At 42.2% G+C, this 23088-nt stretch overlaps 1 protein-coding gene across 1 annotated transcript in view; it reads right to left on the bottom strand.

Annotated features, from left to right (window-relative positions):
- The window catches only part of LOC115094092 (trichohyalin-like), a 157182-nt gene that overhangs the window by 33562 nt on the left and 100532 nt on the right, over positions 1–23088 (bottom strand). The window contains exons 11-15 of the mRNA XM_029606790.1: positions 20470–20659; positions 15899–15972; positions 6766–6937; positions 4492–4565; positions 1971–2146 (exon numbers count right to left, since the gene is read on the bottom strand). Coding sequence (XP_029462650.1) covers positions 1971–2146; positions 4492–4565; positions 6766–6937; positions 15899–15972; positions 20470–20659 — 686 coding nt within the window. The remainder of the gene's footprint in view (positions 1–1970; positions 2147–4491; positions 4566–6765; positions 6938–15898; positions 15973–20469; positions 20660–23088) is intronic.

Genomic DNA, 23088 nt, shown 5'->3' with positions numbered 1-23088 from the left:
CCTGAGAGTCAGTGCTGTGACTGTATGGATTGGCAAGGTTCTAGATGTCTCTTTTGCAGGAGATGTGTTACTTCACAAAATAGCAGTGAAAGGATATTTTTTGCTGAGGTGACACCAGAATTTTAATTTTTTTTCATGTTAGTTGTAATATGAATTGTCCTAGCTCTGCTCTGCACCTGTTCTGATGATTAATGATTTTATTGTAGTTATAATGATTTCTGGCTTTCTGTAAAGAGGATTCATGAAAGAATACATTCATTTTTGTTTTATTAGATGATTGATTGGATCTGATTGTTTTCTTTGCTTTTTATATGATATACTTGTGCATTTATAAAATGCAATAAACATTAAATAAATTAATAATGGGTGAGAGGGGGGATATTTAGGCCACAGGTCCACATTACATCTTTTTTGTTCTCTACACAGTCTTAAATAGCAAGTTATCCAGCCACACAAGTCCAGATATTTAACACCTAACTGGTTATATTCAGACATAACTTTCTAAAACCTAACCAGCTTTTTTGGATAAAAATCAAAGGTCAGTTGACCTCTGGCTATATTAAACATCTAGGCTAGCAAGCCAATGATGAGTTCTGCTAAGGTTAAATCTTGCAGATAAGAAAATAGGTTATAAAATATAATAAATACTTAAAGCTATAACTTGTATCTCAGAGATACGTCACTGCTTCTAGCAGTTCAGTAAATACTAGGGATGTGCAGACCAAAAGTTTAAGTTCATAAGTCCATAAGTCGAAAGGGGGTCCCATTTGCGGTCAATATGGACATATGGAGAATTCCATAAGTTGAGTCTATGTCCATATGTGCAAATAAAAATTTAAACCCCTCCCCCCCCTTAATCCCCCCCCCCCCCCCCAAGACTTACCAAAACTCCCTGGTGGTCCAGCGGGGTCAGGACGCCATTCCTGAACTCCTTTGCAAGGAGCACGTGACGTCGGCGTCACGTCGGAGTGATGCGGCGTCACGTGATTCCCCTCGGGTTCGCTCCCGGACCCCTCGTTGGGCCCAAAAGGCACTTTTGGCCAGCTTGGGGGGGCCTGACCCCCCCAAGCTGGCCAAAAGTGCCTTTTGGGCCCAACGAGGGGTCCGGGAGCGAACCCGAGGGGAATCACGTGACGTCGGCGCCACGTCAGAGTGACGCGGACGTCATGTGATTCCCCACGCGTCCGCTCCCGGACCCTCACGGAACTTTTGGCCAGCTTTGGTAAGTCTTGGGGGGGGGATTAAGGAGGGTGAGGGGTTTAAATTTTTATTTAGATCAACAATCGCGATTTCCAACGTATTCAACATAGCTATGTTGAATAAGTTGGAAATCCGATCGTTTAAGCCTCATCTTTTTTTTAAGTTAAAAAAAAAAAAAAGTTGCGTTTTCCATTTAAGTTCAAAACGAATGCACACCCCTAGTAAATACTGGGAAGGCTTGATAATTAGCTATAATTTCTAGGAAAATAAATAAATAGTAAATAAGACATGTCTGGAAAGTCCTGTGCTACTCAAGACAGTGTTCAGAGAGTTGGAAGTGCCCATGATACCTTAGGCAGAGCCCTTATGCAGCCTGTGGGCTGATAACCTTCCTGCACTTGCACGGGCATGGAAAGTCCCAGTACCTGCTGTGGGCTCTACTCTAAAATTAGGGGTGACCTTTGGTCCTGCGGTTGGGGAGGCACCTCACACCTCTGACTACTCACCTAGCATGTGGCTTGTGTACCTGAGGGCTACCAAGGACTACGTGACCTGGGGGGAGGGGTTTTACTTTTGTTTTGGACTATCTTTTCTCCTATAAAAATGTTGCACTCCCTTTCGCACTCCACCACACACAAACACACACACACTCCCAGAGGCATCTTAATATTCTGCATGATTATAAAAATGGGACTTTTCAGACATCTTTAGTTCAGGAATGTTGGCTCCCTCCATGTCCCCTTCATCCACCTCTATCACTAGATTTGTACCCCAAGCCCTGGGCTTCCTGCAGCATCTTCCTCAATCTGTCATTCTCCGCCTGGGCCTTCTTTAGCTGCTGCTGGACAGCCTTCAGCTGCTCCTCGCACTCCTGCTTGAAGTCATCTGCAACAGCTACGGCAGTCTGCAGGTCAGACTGGAATTGCTGCCATTCTGCTGCCTCAATCTGCGCAAACAGAGAGGGAGTGGATGATGTGGTCAGTAGCTCAAGATTATGAACCTAAGTCACAGGCTTCTCTGAGCCATACAGGTTAGATTTACTTAAAGGTCATAGCCCCACCAGTCTGAGATTTCCCCAATAGTGTTATTATACAAAGATCATTCTACCCCGGGTCAGTTTTTCCAATATTCAGTTCTGGGTTAGTTAATCTGGCTTCACTCCTTGTTCTTTGCACATTACGGACTAAGAGGATGAATTTTCAAAGCCATTTACATGAGTAGATAATGATTTACCCTGGTAAAGTGGCCATCTGAAAATTGCCCTCCCTTAATCCATCCAAAAGCATGCACGGTGCCCCACAGTGTGATACTTTTAACCGCAAGCAAGGGAGCCATTCCCAGAGGTGTGCATAGAAGGGAACAGAAAATAATATGCAGAGTCTGTCTTTTCAAATCTATGTGCATGATTTTCCATAAAAATTCTACCAACACAAAAAGTGAGTGCAAATGTCCCTGCAGTAATTTTCAAAGAGAAAATAAATGCATAATTTTGCTTTGAAATTAGGTGCAAAGTCCATAGGTAAAAAGTAACTGGGGACTGCACCCAAAAGCTGACACTTTGAACATTACCCCCTAAAAATATATAAGGCCTGATATTCAAAGCATATTCAGCGCTTCATAGCCAGATAAGTTTTACTTATTCGGCTATCTAGCGGGCTGCCGAATATCCAGTTATATTCAGTGGCCGCTAGATAGCCAGATAAGTCACTTATCTGGCTATTTTTTGGCAAGTCAATTTGTAGCGGAAATGGGCAGATAACTTATCCGCCTAAATTAGGCCTGCTCAATAGCAGGTCTAAACTTAGACGGATAAGACTTGTGTCTAAGTAGTGATCTCTACCTGGATATTCAGCAGCACAGCAGATAGATATATCTGGCTAACTTAGATACCCGAATAGCTTTTCAATATTGACCCTATAATGTGTAGGGACCCCTTGGATTCCCCACTAAATAAATGTGTCCCCTTTAACCATGAGATATTTTGGCATACAACAGTATGGAGATGGTATGGTCCATTTGTAAGAGCACCTGTTTGGAAGGTTACTAGAATGGATTGTGCTGTAAGCAGCATACATACCGAAGATAAAGGCACATAGTCGGCATGGGGCTGTATTGTGCAGGCAAATAACTGCAGACCTAGGACAGGGATCTGTTGGCTTTTTCCCTCTCCCAAGAGATTTAAGGAGGGAAAAGCAAGATTAAAGAAAATAGGAAGGGAAAAGCTTCAAACTTGGAAGGGTAAGGACTGAGAAATTAGAGTTTTTCAACCTTCATCTGCTGGAGACAGAGAAATACTGAAGGGACGCAGAGGGCACACCAGGTTAATGGAGGACGCTCTACAAGTATTTCTCTGTTTTCATCTGCTGGAAGGGAGGCATAACCCACGGTCTGGACTGATACGGGTACGTACAGGGAATGCCTACTTCTAGGATTTAACCAAGGAAGGGGAGAGTCCTATATCTGCGTTATATTTTGGGGTTACCACAAAAGGATCTGAACCCCACACAGCAATCTGCTGGGATTTTTCCAAGCGAGCAGGAATTTCTATACTGACTTGTCCAGTCAGCATATTTGGCGTCATCAAGATATTACAGAACTGGGGAGAAGTGATTTCAGCACCAACCAAGTGCGGAAAGAAGAAAAGAGAAGAGAGTATCTTGAAGAAAAACAGTTCAACTATTGGAATTCAGGAAGAAAATGATATCCTAAGAGTCATAGGAGCTTGTTGATCGTATGTAGGAGATCCTGGAGTAGAGAAGTGGAGAACCCATTTGGTTGGTTGGCAAATGTGTAAACAGAAGAAACAGATTCATCTCTTCACAAATGTACTGCTTGTCAGATTGTCTCAATCAAAAGACGTTTTATTTCAGTAAAATTTAGATTTGGAACACCATTCAATGTGCGGAGACTGTTCTATCCAACCACAAAGGTCTGGAAGGTAACCTTTCCCCCTGTTCAGAACAGACTACTCCTAGAGCCTCCTCTTTATAGTGAGGACACGGGAAGTGTGTGTTTGTGTGTGAGTGTGTGTGTTTGTGGGGAGTACTTACAAATAGTTAACACTTGCTATTCAAATTTAATCCTGGAATTGACTGCACACCTCTATTCATATATATATTTGAATCAGCATTAGCTACTGCAGGACTAAGTAATCCAGGAGGGAAACTACTTTCATGGTTGGAATAATTTACTCCAGGATTAATATAGAATTTTCTCTCTGAGATCCTTGGAATGTGAACACAAGCATCAGTAAATCTAGAACACATGCACATTCCGCACAAAGACATTTACCTGCATTTTTTCCTGCAGTTCTTTCGTTTGCTTCTGCAGATCTCTCTTTTCTCTCTCCAGGTGCTGAACGGATTCTGTGGAGAAAAAAAAAAACGTTAGCAAGGGGCCAGCCCTGTGGCAGTGCAATTTATTAACATGCCGAGAGAACTGGGCTCGATTCCTGGCTCAGGTGTTCTGCTCCCCGGGGTCAGCACGGGCTGCTGCAGACGCAGGGTTTACAGCACTTGGAGGACTGGGAGTGTAAGTAGCAGTCATAGTCAAGTCACCCCACAACGCTGACAACTAGTGCTGGATTTAGGGCCCGTGATCGCAGGGTTACGGAAGCAGCTCTGGTGCATGGCCCCTGGGCGAGGAATGGCGCTGGAATGACTGGACGAAAGTGATTTGGGAGAAGATCTAAAATAGGGGAAAAGATTTCCAAAGTAGTTGCAAATACAGGCTCATGGATTAAGCCGGAGGTCCAAAGGAGCAGGTACATCTTCCTACTACTGCAGCGTAGCTGCTAAGCGACATCAGACGCCACGGACCCGGCTAGGCTGCTACCATCACCCGGGCTGCAAAACAGAAGAAATTAAGATACTGGCAGGGTGCGAGGGGCCCCCTGGAAATTGTAAATTTGGGAATCAGACGATTATACAAGGAAGTGGGGAAGGGAAAGAGGGACAGTGGCTGAGACTGGGCTGGTGGCAAATGTAGATTTTCATTTCAAAAGGAAGGAGATTTTTCTGTGTGTGGGATGGGGAGGGTTTTGCAGTATTCAGCCAGCCCAGTGCTGCATTGGACCTTGCATGAAGGCCACTTTGCCTATAATCTTATTTTTTTTTCTTTTTTAATGGTCTTATGACACAAAAGTAGATTTTAAAAGGGCCACACGCGCATCCATAAACGCGCATATCTCACCGCACACAAAAATACGCACTTTTTTTTTTTTTTTTTTTTTTTTTTATAACCTACGCGTAATGAAAATTCTAACGAGAGGAGCTGACTTGTATACTGCAGTCTCTGCTAGCTGCACTGCACAAATCAAATCCTTTTAATCACTTATAGGATCAAAAATTCTTTAATGATGTCAATTTTACAACGGATAACCGAATGCATCTGCAACATCCCCCTAACCCCAATCCAGCTCCCGAAAACTCACCCCGAATCAAAGTGAACATTCAATTTAACAAGCATCCGTTTCCCTAAATGGTGAACAGCCACGGTTAGGGAAATGGATGCTCATTAATTGAGCTTCCCTTTTCCTAACCTGACCGCCAGCACTTTTTTTTTTTTTAAACCTTTTGGTTCCTCCAATTTAATAATTCCGGTATTTTCTGCTTTTCTGTACACTTTTTTGGGCCGCTCAGATATTAACACCTGCTCTGGGCTGGCGTTAATTTCTGAGCGTACAAATGTGCGGATCGGGCGCCCCATTTTCTTTTTGTATTTGAAGCGAATAGCTAATAGCCTCATCAACATGTATTTGCATGTGATGAGCACTATTAGTTTCAGGGGTTGGAGGGGGTGGGCTGGACGCACTAAACATCTTATGGTATAAGGGGTTGAGGATGCGCAGGTTGTTGCCAGTGGCGTCATTAGTTCTTTTCTTCAGTCGCAGGCAGGAGGGGAAGTGTCGGCGGTCCAACTGGGGTTTTTTTTTTTTTTCCCAGCCACGGGTGGGAGGGATTGGTTCACACAGCCTCACTGGGACTCTTCTACCACATGTAGGAGCATTGGTGCTGGTGGCCCACCTGGGCCGTTTTTTTCAGACTCTAGTAGGAGGGGATGTGCCAAGCCCAGCTCTTCCTTTTTATTCAGCCACTGGTGGACGTGGATGTGGTGGAGCAGGAGCTGAGGAGAGGTGAATAGGGTGACCGGCCCACCAGGGAACGTCTGATCCTCCGATAGGCCAATCCAGTTCTGGTTAAGAGCATCACCTGATGGCTGGAGTTGGAGCCCATGAGACAGGATTCCAGAAATAGCCCTGGTTGCATGGCTTCTGCCATTAGGACTGTTAATGCGATGACTAGTGAGAGGGAGGGTCTATTAAAATAGGGGAAAAATCCCCGAGTAGTTGAGAATGTCAGCTCATGATACCTGATTTCCCAGTTGTGACTAAACTGGAAGAGAAAGGAAGAACTACCAGACTGAAAAATATCAAAAATAATGAAAAACATTCAGCCACCCTTCCTTAAATCAAACTGTGAAGTTCACTGGGGTTCAGTTTGGATGAAAGGCCCTGTAGAAAGCCAAAGACATTTAGGTGGTTTTTCATCACCAGATGTTACTCACCTTGCAGCTCTGTGCGTCTGATTTCTTCTTGATCTCTCTCTCTCTTCCTCTGGCTTTTCTCTGCCTCTAGCTCTCGGATTTGGCTCTTATGCTCCCGGAGCTCTGCCTCCAGACGAAACTGTGACTGTGACTCTTTCTCCAGCTTGACTGCTTCTTGCCTCTGCCTCTCACTCTGCATGCCAGAGAGGGGAGAAACATTAAAAAATCTTCAATGAGAAAATGTTGGTCTACTGGGAGGGAATATGACTTGTAGTCTTTTGAATGGGGGAATGAGGAAGTTGACATTTCCAGAGAATGACTTCAATGACATTTTATTGTGACATCCTCAGATCTCCTGTTGGTATATTCTGGGACCTGTAGTATTAATATCAGACTGAAGAAGCAGGGAATACAAATTCCACAGTGTTCTTGGGTATGAAAGTTCACAAACCCAAGAATGGACGAATTGTTTGTTCTAGAATCATGGTTATTTGGCAGCTCTTCCTAAATGCATTATCATTTAGGATGAGAAGATATTTCAAATGATTAAGAAACGTGGGAAAAAAAATTTCAATTTTGTGTGGTCTGTTTCCCTCTATTCTGAATGTTTTGCCAAGCTGCAGTAAAGATTTCATTATTGGGTGCTTTGTTTGCTTTTTTTAAAATTAACTCTTTATTTAACAACTTTTACCCGCCCCCCCCCCAGCATACCAAACAATACAGCAAAACCTTACAAATGGCCACAAATTATGACAGCATCACAATAACTGCCCCTCACATAGGGAGCAATAATACATGCAACCTCATCATTATATATGAAGGATGAACATTTTCACATGAAACATACATCAACTACTCTTGCGCACAATGTTCAATATATGGACCCCATATTTGTTGATATTTGAAGTTTTCATTTTTCAGATCATATCGCAAAAGCTCTTACGTCCACTATCTCATGCACCTGGCTCAGCCAATAATCAAGCGGGGGGCGGCGGCTCGATTTCCAAAAGGTAGCCACTGTAACAGTTGACTGTCTACTTTTAACCGGAATCTGCGAGCCCACCCATCTACCCAGTAGCCCCAGCTGTGGTTCCAGCGTATACGGGAAAGCCTGCAATATCGACAATTTCCTGTGTAACCAGCGACCAGAAATAACTGATGTTTGGACAAAGCCACCACATATGCATGAAAGTACCGATCTTCCCACATCCTCTCCAACAAACATTATCTGTATCAGGAAACATTTTTTGAATAATGAACTGGAGTTCTATAAGTTCTATGCAATAGACGAACCATCGGCACAGGGCGCTTAGCACAAATAGAGACCCATACAGTTTTACAATCTCTGCTCTCCAATTCCATTCCCAGATCAACATTCCAAGCATCAATAAGAGATTGCAAGGTTGAATTCCCAATCTTCTTTTCCAACATACCACGATAGATGCATGCTATACCTAGGATTCCTGCACCAGGATCACTGAGGTATCTCTCCATGCCATTCAAATTACGCAAAGGCTGGCCAAGTTACAATGCCCTGCTAAAACAAGACGCAGCTGTAGATATTGAGCATAAGCATCCGTCAGGTCCTGAAAAGTAAGAAAACCTTCATCATCCCATAACTGAGAAAGTATAACTCAATTCCCTAAAAACAAGGGAAGAGTTACAACCGGACAGCACAGGGTTCCCAAAAAGAAGGGAGATCAGTGACAAATAGTTGTCTTCTATCCCCAAATATCTATTAATCTGCCTCCACACACGCAATGTATGAGCCAGCAGAGGACTGACCCTGCCTGTCCTATGCCTCTGAGCCGAATCAGCAGGTAAAAAGGGAAGTATTGCCAGGATTAGCCACATCCACCTGCTCCTTCTCCAATGCAAGCCAAGAAACTCAGTCTCCACTGATCCAAGTATGGAAACAGACCAGTCTAGCAGCTCAGTAATAGAGACAAATATTAGGCAGAGCCATTCCCCCCTGCTCCTTACTCTACCACAACTGACTTAATTTAATCCTAGCCAGTTTATGATTTCAAATCAACCTCCCAATCCAGCTGCGCAGGTCAGAAAAGACCTGCACTGGGACAGAACACAGAACGTGCTGAAACAGGTATAAACGCCTAGGCAGCACATTAATCTTTAAAGGGCTAATTCTATCCACCCACGTCCAAGGTAAGTTCCCCTAGTTATGCAAATTTTGCTTAATTTTCCCCAGCAGCAGGGTGTAATTTCTAGAAAATAAACTGTGATAATCCCTAGGAACATAGATTCCTAAATAGGAAAAGCCATCCCACACCAACCAAAAGGCAGACAAACTAACAAGTATCACCATCCGAGAATGAACCGAATATATTTCAGACTTAGTTTACTTTATAGGCAGATAGGGAACCATATGTATCCAAGAATTCTAAAAGAACTGGCCCAAACACTGCAGGATCTGTCAAAAAGACCAACACATCATCAGCATATAGCGAGATCTTTTGATCACATCCCCCAAGCCTAATATCTTTAATCTGAGGGTTCTGCCTGATCGCAGCTGCCACAGGTTCAATGGCCAAATCGAACAGCAGAGGCGACAGGGGGCAACCTTGGCAAGTGCCCTGCTCTACTGCAAAAAAAGGGGATAATGAACCAATGAGCAATAGGTGGGCTCTAGGCCTCTCGTACATATCTTGAATCCCATTGCAAACCTGTCTGGTAACCCAGCATACCTCAGGACCAGGAAAAGGAAGGGTCACCCCAGCCTATCAAAGGCTTTTTCTGCATCTAATGATAACACCAGAGCTGCAATACCTCTCTTATTCGCTATATGCAGAATGTTGATTAACCTTCTAGTATTGCTGGTGGAAACCCTTCCCATCACAAAAACCATTGGATCCCTGTGAATTAAACTCAGGAGCACTGCTTCCAAGCATAACTGAAAGGATTTTTAAAATGTTGTCGGAATTCAATAGGAAGCTAGGCCTAGAGGAAGAAAATACTTGTTTATGTACTTGCCCTTTTTGTGGATAAGCAAGATAGTGGCATCAGCCATACTACCCAATTAACCACCCATCTCTCCCGCTCTTTGGAAGAGGGGGAGAAGAAACTAGGTAATCTCAGACAGGTATCTTTTAAAAAAATGCCATCGGGTATCCATCTGGACCTGGACATTTACCCTTACATTTTTACCTGGACATTTATGCCTTAACTGCAGCCTGAACTTCTAATGCTACAAAAGGAGCTGCAAGCATTTCTTTTTGCATGTCATTCAACTGAGGCAAATTTAAATTGTTCAGAAATGCTGCAGTGCTATCAATGCCCACAGACCCATAAGCACTATTTAATTCAGAGTAACAGTTTACAAACAAATGTTCAATCTCTAAAGGATTCACAACTTTCTCACCAGAGCACTCATTCATCACATAAATACTAGCTCGTTTCTTCACCGCCCGAGCTAACATAGCTCCCAGTCTATTGCCATGCTCATAATATTTTAACTGAGTATTGAGCGATTTCCCAATTTTCCCCACGTCCAAAGTTTTTAACTCTCTCTTGCAGGTACTATTAGAGCAGTCCTTTTTATGTTTATCCTCTAACTCCCATATTTTACCAATCAGCTCTTCAGCCTTCTTTCTGCTCTCTTTCCGAAGATAGCTAGCATAGCTTATGATTTTACCCTACAAAAAGGCTTTAAAGGTATCCCATTGTAATTCTGGTGCAGAGCCCCTTCTGGATTACATTCATTGAATTCTGAAACAGCCTCTTGCAAGAGCTCAGAGAAGTGTTTATCCCCGAGAAGAGAAGTATTTAATTTCCAGGTAAAAGGCTTAAGGTGCTTTGTTTTTAAAGCATATGATCTTGCTTGCATTGTTTATTAGTATCAATACACAAGATTCAGATTATCCTCTTAATATAAGCATGTTTGTCAAAACAAGGCCATATTCGGGTTAGCCTATAAGAACATAAGATGTTCCATACTGGGTCAGACCAAAGGTCCATTAACCTCAGTATCCTTTGTCCAACAGTTGCCAATCCAGTCACGCATACCCAAAATGTCAATAGATTTCACCAGGTCCACCTTAATAATGGTTTATGGACTTTTCCTCCAGGAACTTGTCCAAACCTTTTTTAAACCAAGCTACATTAAGTTTTTACCAAATCCTCCAGCAATGAATTCCAAAGTTTAATTATAGCTTGAGTAAAAAAATATTTACTCCTATTTTTCTTAAAATGTATTACCTAGTAACTTCACTGCGTACATTGTTCTTTTAGAAAGAGTAAACTAATGATGCACGAATAACCAATTTCCTCACTATTTTATAGATCTCTATTGTATCTCCCCTGTGCCATCTCTTCTCCAAGCTGCAGATTCTTAACTCTTTAGCTTTTCCTCATAGGAGAATCGTTCCATCCCTTATATCATTTTGGTCACCTTCTCTGTACCTTTTCCTAATTCTGCTATATCTTTTTTGAGATAGGATGACCAGACTTGCATATAATATTCAAGGTGTGGTCACACCATAGAGTAATTCAGAGGGATTATGATATTCCCTGGTTTTTTTTTAAATTTTATTTTTAATTTTCAAACATTAACAGTAAGCCATCACTTACTTACAGAAAAGAAAAAGGAATACAATAATCTTATTCAACCCCCCATTTAACACAGAGGAAAAAAGAAAAACAATTATTTAATATTGTGTTCCACATGAAACTCGGAGGGAGGCAGAAAACGTAAGGAAGAATTTGCAGAAAAAGAAAAAATGCATGAATTGGCTTAACATAAATAAAGGTGTTAACAATTTATGATCCACGATTAGATGTTAATACTATATGTTAGAGAGATTAATTACTCTCCTTGCATTTAAAAAGGATCTCAACTGTTCCAGATAATGGAAAGCAAAAATATCTGTTACAGATTTTACAATACATTTGCATGGATATTTTAAAGTATATGAAAAACCTAAAGCAAGAACTTGAGATCTCAATGCAAGAAACTCACATCTCCTGTTCTGAGTAACAGGAGCATAATCTGGGAAAACACGTATTTGTGCTCCCCTAAATTGCAATTCAATATTTTTAAAGTAACGTTTCATAATCTCTGATAAATCTTTTTCAGATATAAAGGATACCATTAGTGTTGCTGTCTCATAATATTCCATTGCAGAATCTTCTAAAAACCTAGTCAGATTCCCTTCATTAACATTCAACTGGGTAACATTCCTGTTCTTATTTGGCACAGACAAAAAATACAATTTGTTTACTAGAGGGATTTCTCCCTCTTGAAATTTCAAAGTCTCTGCAAAATACTTTTTCAATGTAATGAATGGGAGCTCACCAATTATTTTAGGAAAATTTAGGAATCTTAGATTTAAGTGTCTAGAAAAATTTTCCAGATGCTCCAATCTCTTTGAAACCAAATTAATATCCTTTATAATCTTCAGATTACATTCTTGGTTTTTCGTCATTTCTGCCTCAACTGTAATCAACTTTGGCTTTATTTCTTCCAGCTGATTTTCACATTCTTCCAATTTATGCTCTGCTAACTCCAAATTATCTTGAAAGTTGCCGATCGATTTTACCAACGCAGCCATAATATCCCATATTGTTTCTAAAGTTATTTTATCTAGTTTAACAGGCATTTGAAAGCGGGGTCTTAATACTGACTCACCCATTTTCAGAACCAGTGATATTCCATCCAGTTGGGTTTCTCCCGTTAAAATCGTCGGCGTCACTCCACTCAGTGTCTCGGTGAACCCCTCCCACACCAGGGTAGATACTGGGGGCACAGAAAACAAATTTTCTGCCCCTGTTGTTCCAGAGTTCACAGAGTCCTGCTGCGACCGTTCGGCATCTTCCGCCCTCTGACCTCCCTCCACTGAGCCAATCACAATTACCTCGTGGGTCTGTGTCTCAGCTGCCATCGGGCGGTCGGGAGAAACAACAATATCGGGCTTACGAGGATCCGGGGGGGCTTAAGGTGACTTCTCCCGGAGAAACCAACGCTTCCTCGATGGCTCCCTCAGCGGAGCTTGCTCCACCCGTCTCAAACACCTTTGCAGTCGCATACGAGGTTATCAAACGCTGTGCCGCCATTAGCTCTGCTTCAGAGGGGTAAGTTCGGAGCTTGCCTTTCCGTTTAGCTGGCATTCTTTGCAGGAAAAGAAATTGCAGTATCGGAGCTCAGGTAGTATGCGACTGCCTATGCCGCCATCTTGCCCCCGAAATTCCCTGTTTTATTCTCCATTCCATTCCTAATAATTCCTAGCATTCTATTTGCTTTCTTTGCTGCTGCTGCACACTGAGCAGAGGATTGCAATATATTATCCACAACACCACCTAAATCTTTTTCCTGGGTGGTGACTCCCAATGTGTAACCTTGCATTGTGCATCTATAAATTTGTGTTGCTCTTCCCTACGTGCATCACTATGCACTTTTCCACATTAAATATCATCTGCCATTTGAATGCCCAGTCTCCTGAGGTCCTCTTGAAACTTCTCACAATCCTCTTGTGATTTGACAACTTTGAATAGTTTTGATCATCAGCAAATCTGATCACCCTACTCTTTGTTCCCATCTCTAGGTCATTATAAATATGTTAAAGAGCAGTGGTCCCAGTACAGATCCCTAGGGTACTCCACAATCAAAAAAATGTAGGAGATTAGTGAGGCAAGACTTCCCTTAGCTAAACCCATGTTGGCTTTCTCCATTAAACTGACTAGATAGCTATTTGTTCAGTAAGTTTGTTATTTACAATAGTTTGAACCTTTCCCAGCACTAGAGTCAGGCTCATTGGTCTGTATTTTCTTGGATCACCACTGGAACATTTTAAAAGTGGCGTTACATTGGCACCTTTCCAATCTTCAATACTGTAGCTGATTTTAATGATAGTTTACAGAGTACTAATAGGAGGTCTGCAATTTCATTTTTCAGTTCTTTCAGCACGCTGGAAGAATATAATAGCAATTTTATGTGCCCTGTCTAGCTATGGTAAATTTGGGTTTACATCAGTAGATGTTACGATATAGTAAATGTATATTTATCTATGTAAGTTCCTACTTTTGCTTTCATACAACTTAATGAGGGTGATTTTCAGAGACACTTCTGTGGATAAAACTGGTTTAAATGCAGAAATGACCTATTACAAACTTGCTTGCTTGATATGCAGCTAAACTTACGCACATATGTCATGTTCGCACATACTTTTATCTAGATTGAGCGGAGGCATTCTGGGAATAGAGTTGAGGAGGGGGTTTGGACTTATATGCATAATTTTTTATTTAAAAAAAAGAACATACATACATTTTCCTGGAAGATTTGTGTGGAAATTTTAGCAGTATAACTTGTGTGGGTAGATTTGCTGAGGTAATTTTCAAAGTGGACTTAGGTACATAAATCTGATTTGTAAATTGGTATCAATTATCCTTATGCGCAGTGTTACAACATTACCTAAATAAATAAATAAATAAATAAATAAGCAAGCTCCTCCTAAGCACCCACCGATGTTCCAAAAATGTATACATTTCATGGGCTCTCCCACCTCCCCACCCCTGGGTTATTTATTCCAATATTCAATTCCGAGTTAGTTAATCTGGCTTGACTCCATGTTCTTTGCACATTATGGACTAAGGTAATTAAATTTCAAAGCCATTTACATAGGTAGATGATGACTTATCCCGGTAAACTGGCCATCTGAAAACTGTCCTCCCTTAATCCATCTAAAAGTATGCACGGTGCACCATAGCATGGGCAATTATAACCACAGAAAAGGAGGCATTCCCAGAGGTGTGCTTAGGCAGGATCAGAAAATAATATGCATTCATTTCCTTAAAAATTCCACCAGCACAAAAAGTGAGTGCAAACATTTGCTGTGAGTACAAAGTACCTGCAATTTTCAAAGGGAAATTACACCTATAGTTTCCCTTTGAAATATGGTGCAAAGTCCGTAGGTTAAAAAGGAAACTGCAGAATATATAGAAGTCAATATTCAAAAGTCATTTAGATGGAAAATAGTCAGAAAGCTTTACCTTCCTGAAAAACAGTCAAAGGAATAGCTGCAGTCCTAGGGCAGGGATCTGTTTTTTCCCTCCCCAAGACATTTAAAGAGGGGAAAGCAAGATTAAAGAAAATAGGAAGGGAAGATCTTCAAACTCTGAAAGGTGAGGACTGAGAAGTGTGAGTTTTCCCAGTGTGGTGCAAGATGACTTCCCAAGGAAGGGGAGAGTCCTATATCTGCGCTATATTTTGGGGTTACCACAAAAGGATCTGAACCCCACACAGCAGTCTGCTGGGATTTTTCCAAGCGAGCAGGAATTTCTATACTGACTTGTCCAGTCAGCACATATGGCGCTATCAAGATATACAATTGAGAAGTAGAGCATTCAGCACCGATCAGATATAGAAAGGAGAGGAGAAGAAACTGTCTGGAAGAGGAACACTTCCACTATTGGAATTCAGGAGTCGTAGGAGGCCTCTGATTCCCGTCCAGAAGGAGATCCTGGAGTAGAGAAGTGGAGAACTGATTTGTTTGGTTGGTGAATGTATAAATAGAAGAAACGGATACATCTCTTCATAAATGTACTGCTTGCCAGATTGTCACGATCAATGACTTTATTTCAGTCAAGTTACAATCTGGAAACCACCCTGTGTGAGGAGACTGTTTTATCTAAGTCCTAGTGTACAAGCCCCAAGGGCCTAGAAGGTACCCATTCCCCTGGCTCAGAAAGAGGTCTAGTCCTGGAGTCTCCTCTTCACGGTGAGGACACAGGCAGTGTGTGTGTGCTTGCATGTGGGGAAGGGGAGGCATTTCCAAATAGTTACTTTCTATTCAGATTTAATCCTGGACTTGACTCTATACTTTTATTCGTATACTGTATATCTAAACAGCATTAGTTATTACAGGACTAACTAATCCAGGAAGGATAATTTACTTCAGGATTAATGGGTTAATATGGAACTTGCTTTCTGATTTCCTCTAGTGTGAACACAAAAGTCAGTATATCTAGAGCAAATGCACATTCACTACGAGAGAGAGAGAGAGAGAGAGAGAGAGAGAGAGAGAGAGAGAGAGAGAGAGGGGAGAGAGAGAGAGAGAGAGAGAGAGAGAGAGAGAGAGAGAGAGAGAGAGAGAGAGAGATTGTGTGTAAGAAAGGAAATCATATTCCCACTCAAGACACTTACCTGCATTTTTTCCTGTAGTTCTTTCATTTGCTTCTGCAAATCTCTCTTTTCTCTCTCCAGGTGCTGAACAGATTCTGTGGAGAACAAAAAAAAACATTAGCAAGAGGCCAGCCCTGTGGCAGTGCAATCTATTAACATGCCGAGAGAACTGGGTTCAGTTCCTGGCTGACATTGGGCTGCTGCAGCCGAGGTTGTAGCAGGGGCCCTTTCTCTGCCCGCTGGCAGTGAACCTCATTTTCAAACTATAGAAAGATTTTTGTATTTTGGGGTCTTCCCCCTGCCTTTGTCCTTTCCTTTTTTGAGTTGGGTTTTACGAGTAGAAATTGCTCCCTGAACTTCTGCAAAGGGTCGTTCTTCTGTTACGAAGGATTGATCAAGAGGTCTTTCTGCTCCTCGGTGGATTTAAGCAGAGGTGTTTAGAGAAAATTCCTTGACATTTTAGAGACATCTGATTTTTTTTTATAACAAGGGGATTCTTTCCATCCTACCCCTTTGCCTTAGTCTGGCTGCTGAAGAAAGTTTTCCCACCTTCCACAGGGAAGGGAGTTTGGAAACTGGTTTAGTTAGAGAAAGAAGAGTGAAGAAAGGAGGTGCTATGGACAAGGATACCACTGCCTTTGTTATGATTTTCATTTTGCAATCCTAGCTTGGGATCCTTCTTTCTAAGTTAAAGTAAATTTCAGCTGAACACCATCCTTGGATTCTGTGTTTTATTCAAGAGTGCCTTTCCTCCAAGATGACTCTTACTGTGAGTACTGACCAACCAGTGAACAAGAGAGAGAGAGCTGGGATGAGACTACATGACTAAAACTGTGCCAGCAGAGGCCCAGAAGGACGAACCTCAACATTCCCAGAGGATGGCATGGGCAACGTGCGAGAGTCAGAGAGGTCTGGGATACTGAGGAGCAGTTCTGGGGAACTGTATGACCCCCTTAATCTAGTCCACAGGGGTGTTACAGACGTTCCAGGTGTTACAGGGACCCGCTGGTGCTTAATGCTTGCTTGAATGCCATCAATAAAAGTGGCCCAAGACAGTTGCAAATCCTATTGCTAACATTACAAATCTCTCCTTATCTAATAGGATACTTCCTAAATCCTTAAAACATGGCGTAAACAAATCCTCCAATGACCAAACATCACCAACCTCCAAGCTCTCAAGCAAGGACTTTGCAGATTTCAATGAAAAAAAAATAAAAAATCTAATAAGCAACAACCTCAACAACACGCAAGACCCAAAAATACAAATCAAGCAATCAACAAACTGGCCCAACTTTGATTCAGCATCATCACTGGAAAACCAAAATATCATCAAAAAAATGAATCCAGCTAAACACCCTATTGATAGCATACCCATACAGACGATCAAAGACATTGAGCCATCAATAACTAAAACATTAACCGACATTGTGAACCTATCCCTCACAGAAGGAAACTACCCCGACTGCCTAAAATCAGCAATTATTAAACCCATACTGAAAAAGAACAACCTGGATCCAGAAAACCCACTAAACTACTGACCCATATCAAACCTACTATTCATTGCCAAAATCATTGAAAAAATCGTCCACTCCCAACTAAGTGACCACCTGGAACAGAACAATACCCTACTTCCCACGCAATTCAACTTCAGGAAACAATTAAACACCGAATCACTACTACTATCATTAAATGACACCGTGCTCAAAGGATTTGACAAAGGTCACAGCTTCCTTCTAGTCCTACTAGACCTATCAGCAGCCTTTGACACTGTAAACCATTCAATTCTGATTGAACGTCTATCCGAAATCGGTGTAAAAGAAAAAACCCTACAATGGTTCACATCCTATCTATCACAAAGGACCTACCAGGTATCAATCAATGACACCCTCTCAAAGAAAATAAATCTTGATACTGGAGTTCCCCAAGGCTCCGCACTATCGGCAACACTCTTCAACATTTATCTTCTCCCGATATGCCACTTCCTCTCAAACCTTAAACGGATTCACTTCATATATGCTGATGACATCCAAATACTTATCCCAATACACAAATCCCTGGAAGACACCTACAAAAGAACAGCCAACTATCTCACCAAAATAAAGCAATTACTAACCAACATAAGACTGGCATCTGCAATACGGAGAGATCCTAGTATTAAGGGTCTTCGGTTTGGCAGGCGGGGGCATAAGATTTCATCATACGCAGACGATGTGCTCATCTGTTTGTCTGATTTACCTGTCTTGGACTCTGCTTTGCTGAGGATTTCGCAATATTAAGGAATTTTGGCTGGATATAGAGTTAACTGGGAGAAATCAGAGATATTCCCCACTGGGTCCAAGGTTTTTATTCCAGAATGCCTTTCCAGGTTTCGGGTGGTAAGGAAAGATTTAATTATCTGGGTATCTTTGTATCCAGGGTTTTTAAGGATTTTTATTCTAAAAATTATGATCCTTGTGTCTTCAAAATTAAATGGGACTTGTTAGCATGGGAAGATCTCACTTTTTCATGGATGGGACGAGTTAATTTTGGTAGGACTCATATTTATTAAATTATTATATCTGTTTCAGCATATCCCTTGTAATTTTCCTATGCGGGTGTTTGACAACCTTCAAAGAGCTGTCTCATTTTATCTAGCATAATAAAAGGACTTGGATACGTTTAAGTCAGTTGTGGCTACTTAAGTTTCAGGGCAGATTGGTTCTTCCAAATCTTAAGTTATATTATTGGACAGTGCGCCTGCTCTGTCTAAAATTGTGGTTGGAACACTACGAAGATTCGTGGCTCGCAATGGAGCAATTACAAATGGATGTTACGGATCTAGCTATCTTACCCTTTCTTCCCGTGACATCATTTGCAAGAAGGCAAGTTACGCAGCAGAGCCCAATACTAGCCCATACCTTGAATGTGTGGAAATAAGTTCAGAATTACTTGGGAAAAGACTATAAAGATTTTTTTCTTGTTGTCTCCAACCTATGGTAATCCACTTTCAGGTTTTTCTTTTTTGCCAGTATTCAAAGATTAGAAGGAGAATGGATTAGTAAGTCTATTGTAGTTGTGGGAGAATGGATCTTTTTGCACCCTTGCCTTGCTGGAGGAGGAATTTGAGTTATTACCTGATACGTATGCCCAATACTTGCAGCTACGTATTGTGGTGGATGATAGATATGACCTTTCTATTATAGGGCAGCCTCCTAATAGATTTGAAGCTTATCTTGGTGATCCTGAAGCTCGTGTGAAAGGAATAACAGCCTTGTATTGAACACTTTTGGGGAAGTTTGATCTGACATCTCATAAACCATAATAGATAAATGGAATGTGGATCTTGGGTTGTCCCTTTCTGCGAAAGATTGGGGAAAGATTTGGAGAGTGGTGCATTGCCGTTCGGTTTGTCTTAAATGAGTAGAGCTGATGGTCAAGCTGCTACATAGGACCTACTGTACCCCAAGTTATTATGGGCATATATTTCCTGGGGCAGACAATACTTGTTGGAGAGGATGTGGAGAGATAGGCAAATATACACACATTTGATGGTTGTGCCCAGGGGTCAGCTAGATCTGGAGAGATGTTACCCAAGAGATTACGAATATATTTAGGTTCCCCATTCATGTCATGATGCAGGTTGGATTGTTGGGCAGATGGGTGGGGTGTGGAGTACCAGGAAAGTTTTGTGGGTTGCTGAGCCAACTTCTACTTGCTGCTTAGCTCATGATAAGCCAACTTCCGGAAAAGGTGCCCATGTCTGGATTATTGGAGAGCTCAGGTATGGGAGTTGGCTATTATGGAGCAGCTGCGGTATGCCTTAAAGCATGAACAGTTCCAACTACGATCACATTTGGGGTGTGTACATTGATTACTGTCGGTCTCAGGGGTGTGTTTGAAGCTATTCGCCATGACTGTCTGCCAGGAGTTTATATTACTATATATGTTCACTGTCTGCATCCTATAGCTCTGATGTACTGTACACTCAAATGAGAGGTATTTAATGGATAACTGTATGCTGGATGTTTACACGTATTTTGTTTTATGTATGGCTTGACAAGTTTAAAATAAAGAGTTAAAAAAAATAGGGGGAAAATCCACGGGTAGTTGAATGTTGGCTCATGACACCAAAATCCCTGGTTGTGACTGAACTGGAAGAGAAAGGAGGAACTACCAGACTGACAAAATATAAAAGATAAAGAACATTCAGCCACTCCATCTTAAATAAAACTTTAAAGCTCATTGGGGGGTTCAGTAAGGATGAAAGACCCTGTAGAAAGCCAAAGACACTGTGATTATCTAATATGTTTTGGAAGCAAGTTAAAGGTACTGAGAGGGTTTGGGCAGGGGGAGTGGGGGAAGAGAACCACAATCCCTGGGCCCCAGGAAGTCTCCTGCCTGTGAGTTTTGGGTGCTACACAGGTTCAATGGTTTCTGTGCTTTGTTTTGTTTTTTTACATGCTGGACCGTGGAAATTGGGGTGGTAGAGGGGAGGCCCCCTTTTTCCAGACTCTGGAACTGTATGGGTTATATGGGGGCAGGGGAGAGGAGGAGGGTTGATGGTTTTCTTACAGGTCATGGTTGGGGTTTTGCTGTTTTTCTAGGTTACTCACCTTGCAGCTGTGTGCGTCTGACCTCTTCTTGCTCCTTCTCTATCTTCCTCTGGCTTTTCTCTGCCGCCAGCTCTCGGATTTGACCGTCACGCTCCCGGAGCTCTGTCTCTCGACGCAACTGTGACTCGGCCTCCCGACGCAACTGTGACTCGGCCTCCAGCTTGGCCGCTTCTAGCCTCTGCCTCTCACTCTGCATGCCGGAGAGGAGAGAGAACCCAGGGGAGAAACATTATAAAATCTTTCATGAGAAAATATTGGGAGGCAATATGATTTGTAGTCTCTTGAATGGGGGAATGAGGAAGTAGACATTTCCAGAGGATGACTTCAAGTTCTTTTTTTTTTTTTTTTTGCAACACCCTCAAATCTCCTGTAACTCAGGCACCTTTCCAGTTACCATTAAGGCCTGTTAATGCAGTTAGAGAAATATAATTTGTGTGAGGATGCATTCAGCGACAGGCCTCCCAGTGGTGGGGCTGAAATGGACACCCCCTGCAGGAGGTTTTTTAGCAGAGCACCTCAAAGGGCTCTGGGAGCAATATTGTTTGGAAGTTAGAGAGAGAGGTCAGAGTTTTTCCTAGGTTACTTTTTGACCTACCTGAAGTCTTGGAGACCCTCTAAGCATTCCAGGGTGGGTTTGGACTACACTGCTATACTCTCCACCCAAGGTACAGAGTGTTTTGTCCAGGGACTGAGTTGGATTTGGGACTTTTGAGTAAAGAAACCCTACTGAAGGCCTGGGCTTTCCGAGGCTCAGGGACTGGGGAACCCTGAGTCAAAGACGCCCAGGATTAGGGAAGACCAGGCCCTGAATTTTTGGTGAGCCATTGCAGAACACCTCCGAAGTTATCTAGTTTGGCGAATGAAGAAGTAATTTTTTTGTTTACAAGATCTGAGAGGATGTGATTTTTCTGCCCCTCTTCCTACCCTGAACTTCCATCCAGGATCTCTTCCACCCGGGATCCTCATCAAAAGCAAGGACAACTATGAGTAATAAAATCATCTGAAATAGGAGAGGATACCCACCTGGCGTTTTCAGTCAACCCTCTGGAGCTAGAGACATTAATTCTCTGGGCCAAGATTAGATTTTAGTCACCTGGGAGGGGCCCTAACCTGAGGGGTCTTCTGCTCCACCTAACCCAAGATAGCAGCGGGATTTCTGGCCCTCATATGAGACTCTTTCACAAATAGAGAACAACACATTTGTAGAGAAGGAGCAAGAACTGTGGAGCTGCAAAAAAGTTACATTTATTTGTGCCATTTAAAAAACTGTATGTAGTAAAGGATTATTTTAGGACACTCACAAAGTGGCTCTCATGTTTTGTTTGGCATCTCGCACACAGCACCTGGCACCCAGAGGAAAAAAAGTCACCAAACCCAGGGCATTCAGTCTGGTAAATCAGCCACCCTACACTGGGCCCAGAGAGGACTCCTTTCTACACCTAGTCAAAAGGACTTCCACCTTGGGATGGGAAGAATCTGAGAAGCTAGGCTTGGTCCCTGCCTTGAAGAACAGATAAATAAAATGTATGTACCCACCTGTGCTGGACTTGCATACTGGAGTGAGGTTACACTCCTCTTGGTAAATTCTGGGACCTGTGGTACTGATATCAGACAGAAGGAGCAGGGACTACAAATTCCACAGTGTTCTTAGGTGCAAAAGTTGACGATCCCAGGAATGGATAAAATGTTTGCTCTAGGATTGTGGTCATTTGGCAGCTCTTCCTAAATTTATCCTCATTTAAGGTAAGAAGACTGTTTTATTCAAGTCCAAGTGTACAAACCCCAAGGGCCTAGAAGGTAATAGTTCCCCCCCAATTCAGGAATCGACCTACTCCTGGAGCCCCCTCTTCACAGAAAGAACAGGAAGAATGTGTGTGTATGGGGGGGGGGGGGGGAGGCATTTACAAATAGTTAATTTCTATTCAAATTTAATCTTGGATTTGACTCCACACCTCTATTCATATATTTAAAACAGTATTAGTTACTGAATGACTAAGTGATCCAGGAGGGAAATAGGAAAATTGGTTCTTGCCTGCTAATTTTTGTTCCTGTAGTACCACAGATCAGTCCAGACTCCTGGGTTTTGCCTCCCTTCCAGCAGATAGAGACAGAGAAAATTTCTCAGGCACCGCTTTATAATCTGATGTGCCACCTGCTATTCTTCAGTATTTTATAGTACCCATGCAGAGAAACAACTTAAAAAACCAAGCCAAACAAATTTGAACATGCTATCTTCCACCCTCAAACCCCAAATGAGCAGAGAGTGAGGCAGAAAATTGAAATTATCTTACAGTAAAAGTCTGCAGAACCTTATGCCACATATCAGAAAGGTAATCGAGTTGGCACTCCATAGCTACACCCTCACTCAAAAAGCTGAACCTCTACCATGGGGGGGCGTCTGAAATGATCTGTGGTACTACAGGAACGAAAATTAGCAGATAAGAACCAATTTTCCTTTTCTTGTACGTACTCAGATCAGTCCAGACTCCTGGGATGTACCAAAGCTTCTTTAGATGGAGTGGGACTGCGAGAGTCCCGCTTGAAAATTGCAGATGTCCATGGCCTGCACATCCAGGCGGTAATGTCTCACAAATGTGTAAAGACTTCCAAGTAGCCGCC

The sequence above is a fragment of the Rhinatrema bivittatum genome, chromosome 6 (genome assembly GCF_901001135.1).
Source record: "Rhinatrema bivittatum chromosome 6, aRhiBiv1.1, whole genome shotgun sequence".
Classification (NCBI taxonomy): Eukaryota; Metazoa; Chordata; class Amphibia; order Gymnophiona; family Rhinatrematidae; genus Rhinatrema; species Rhinatrema bivittatum.
The sequence above is the reverse complement of the archived record's forward strand: the minus strand, read 5'-3'. Positions and strand labels throughout refer to the sequence as shown.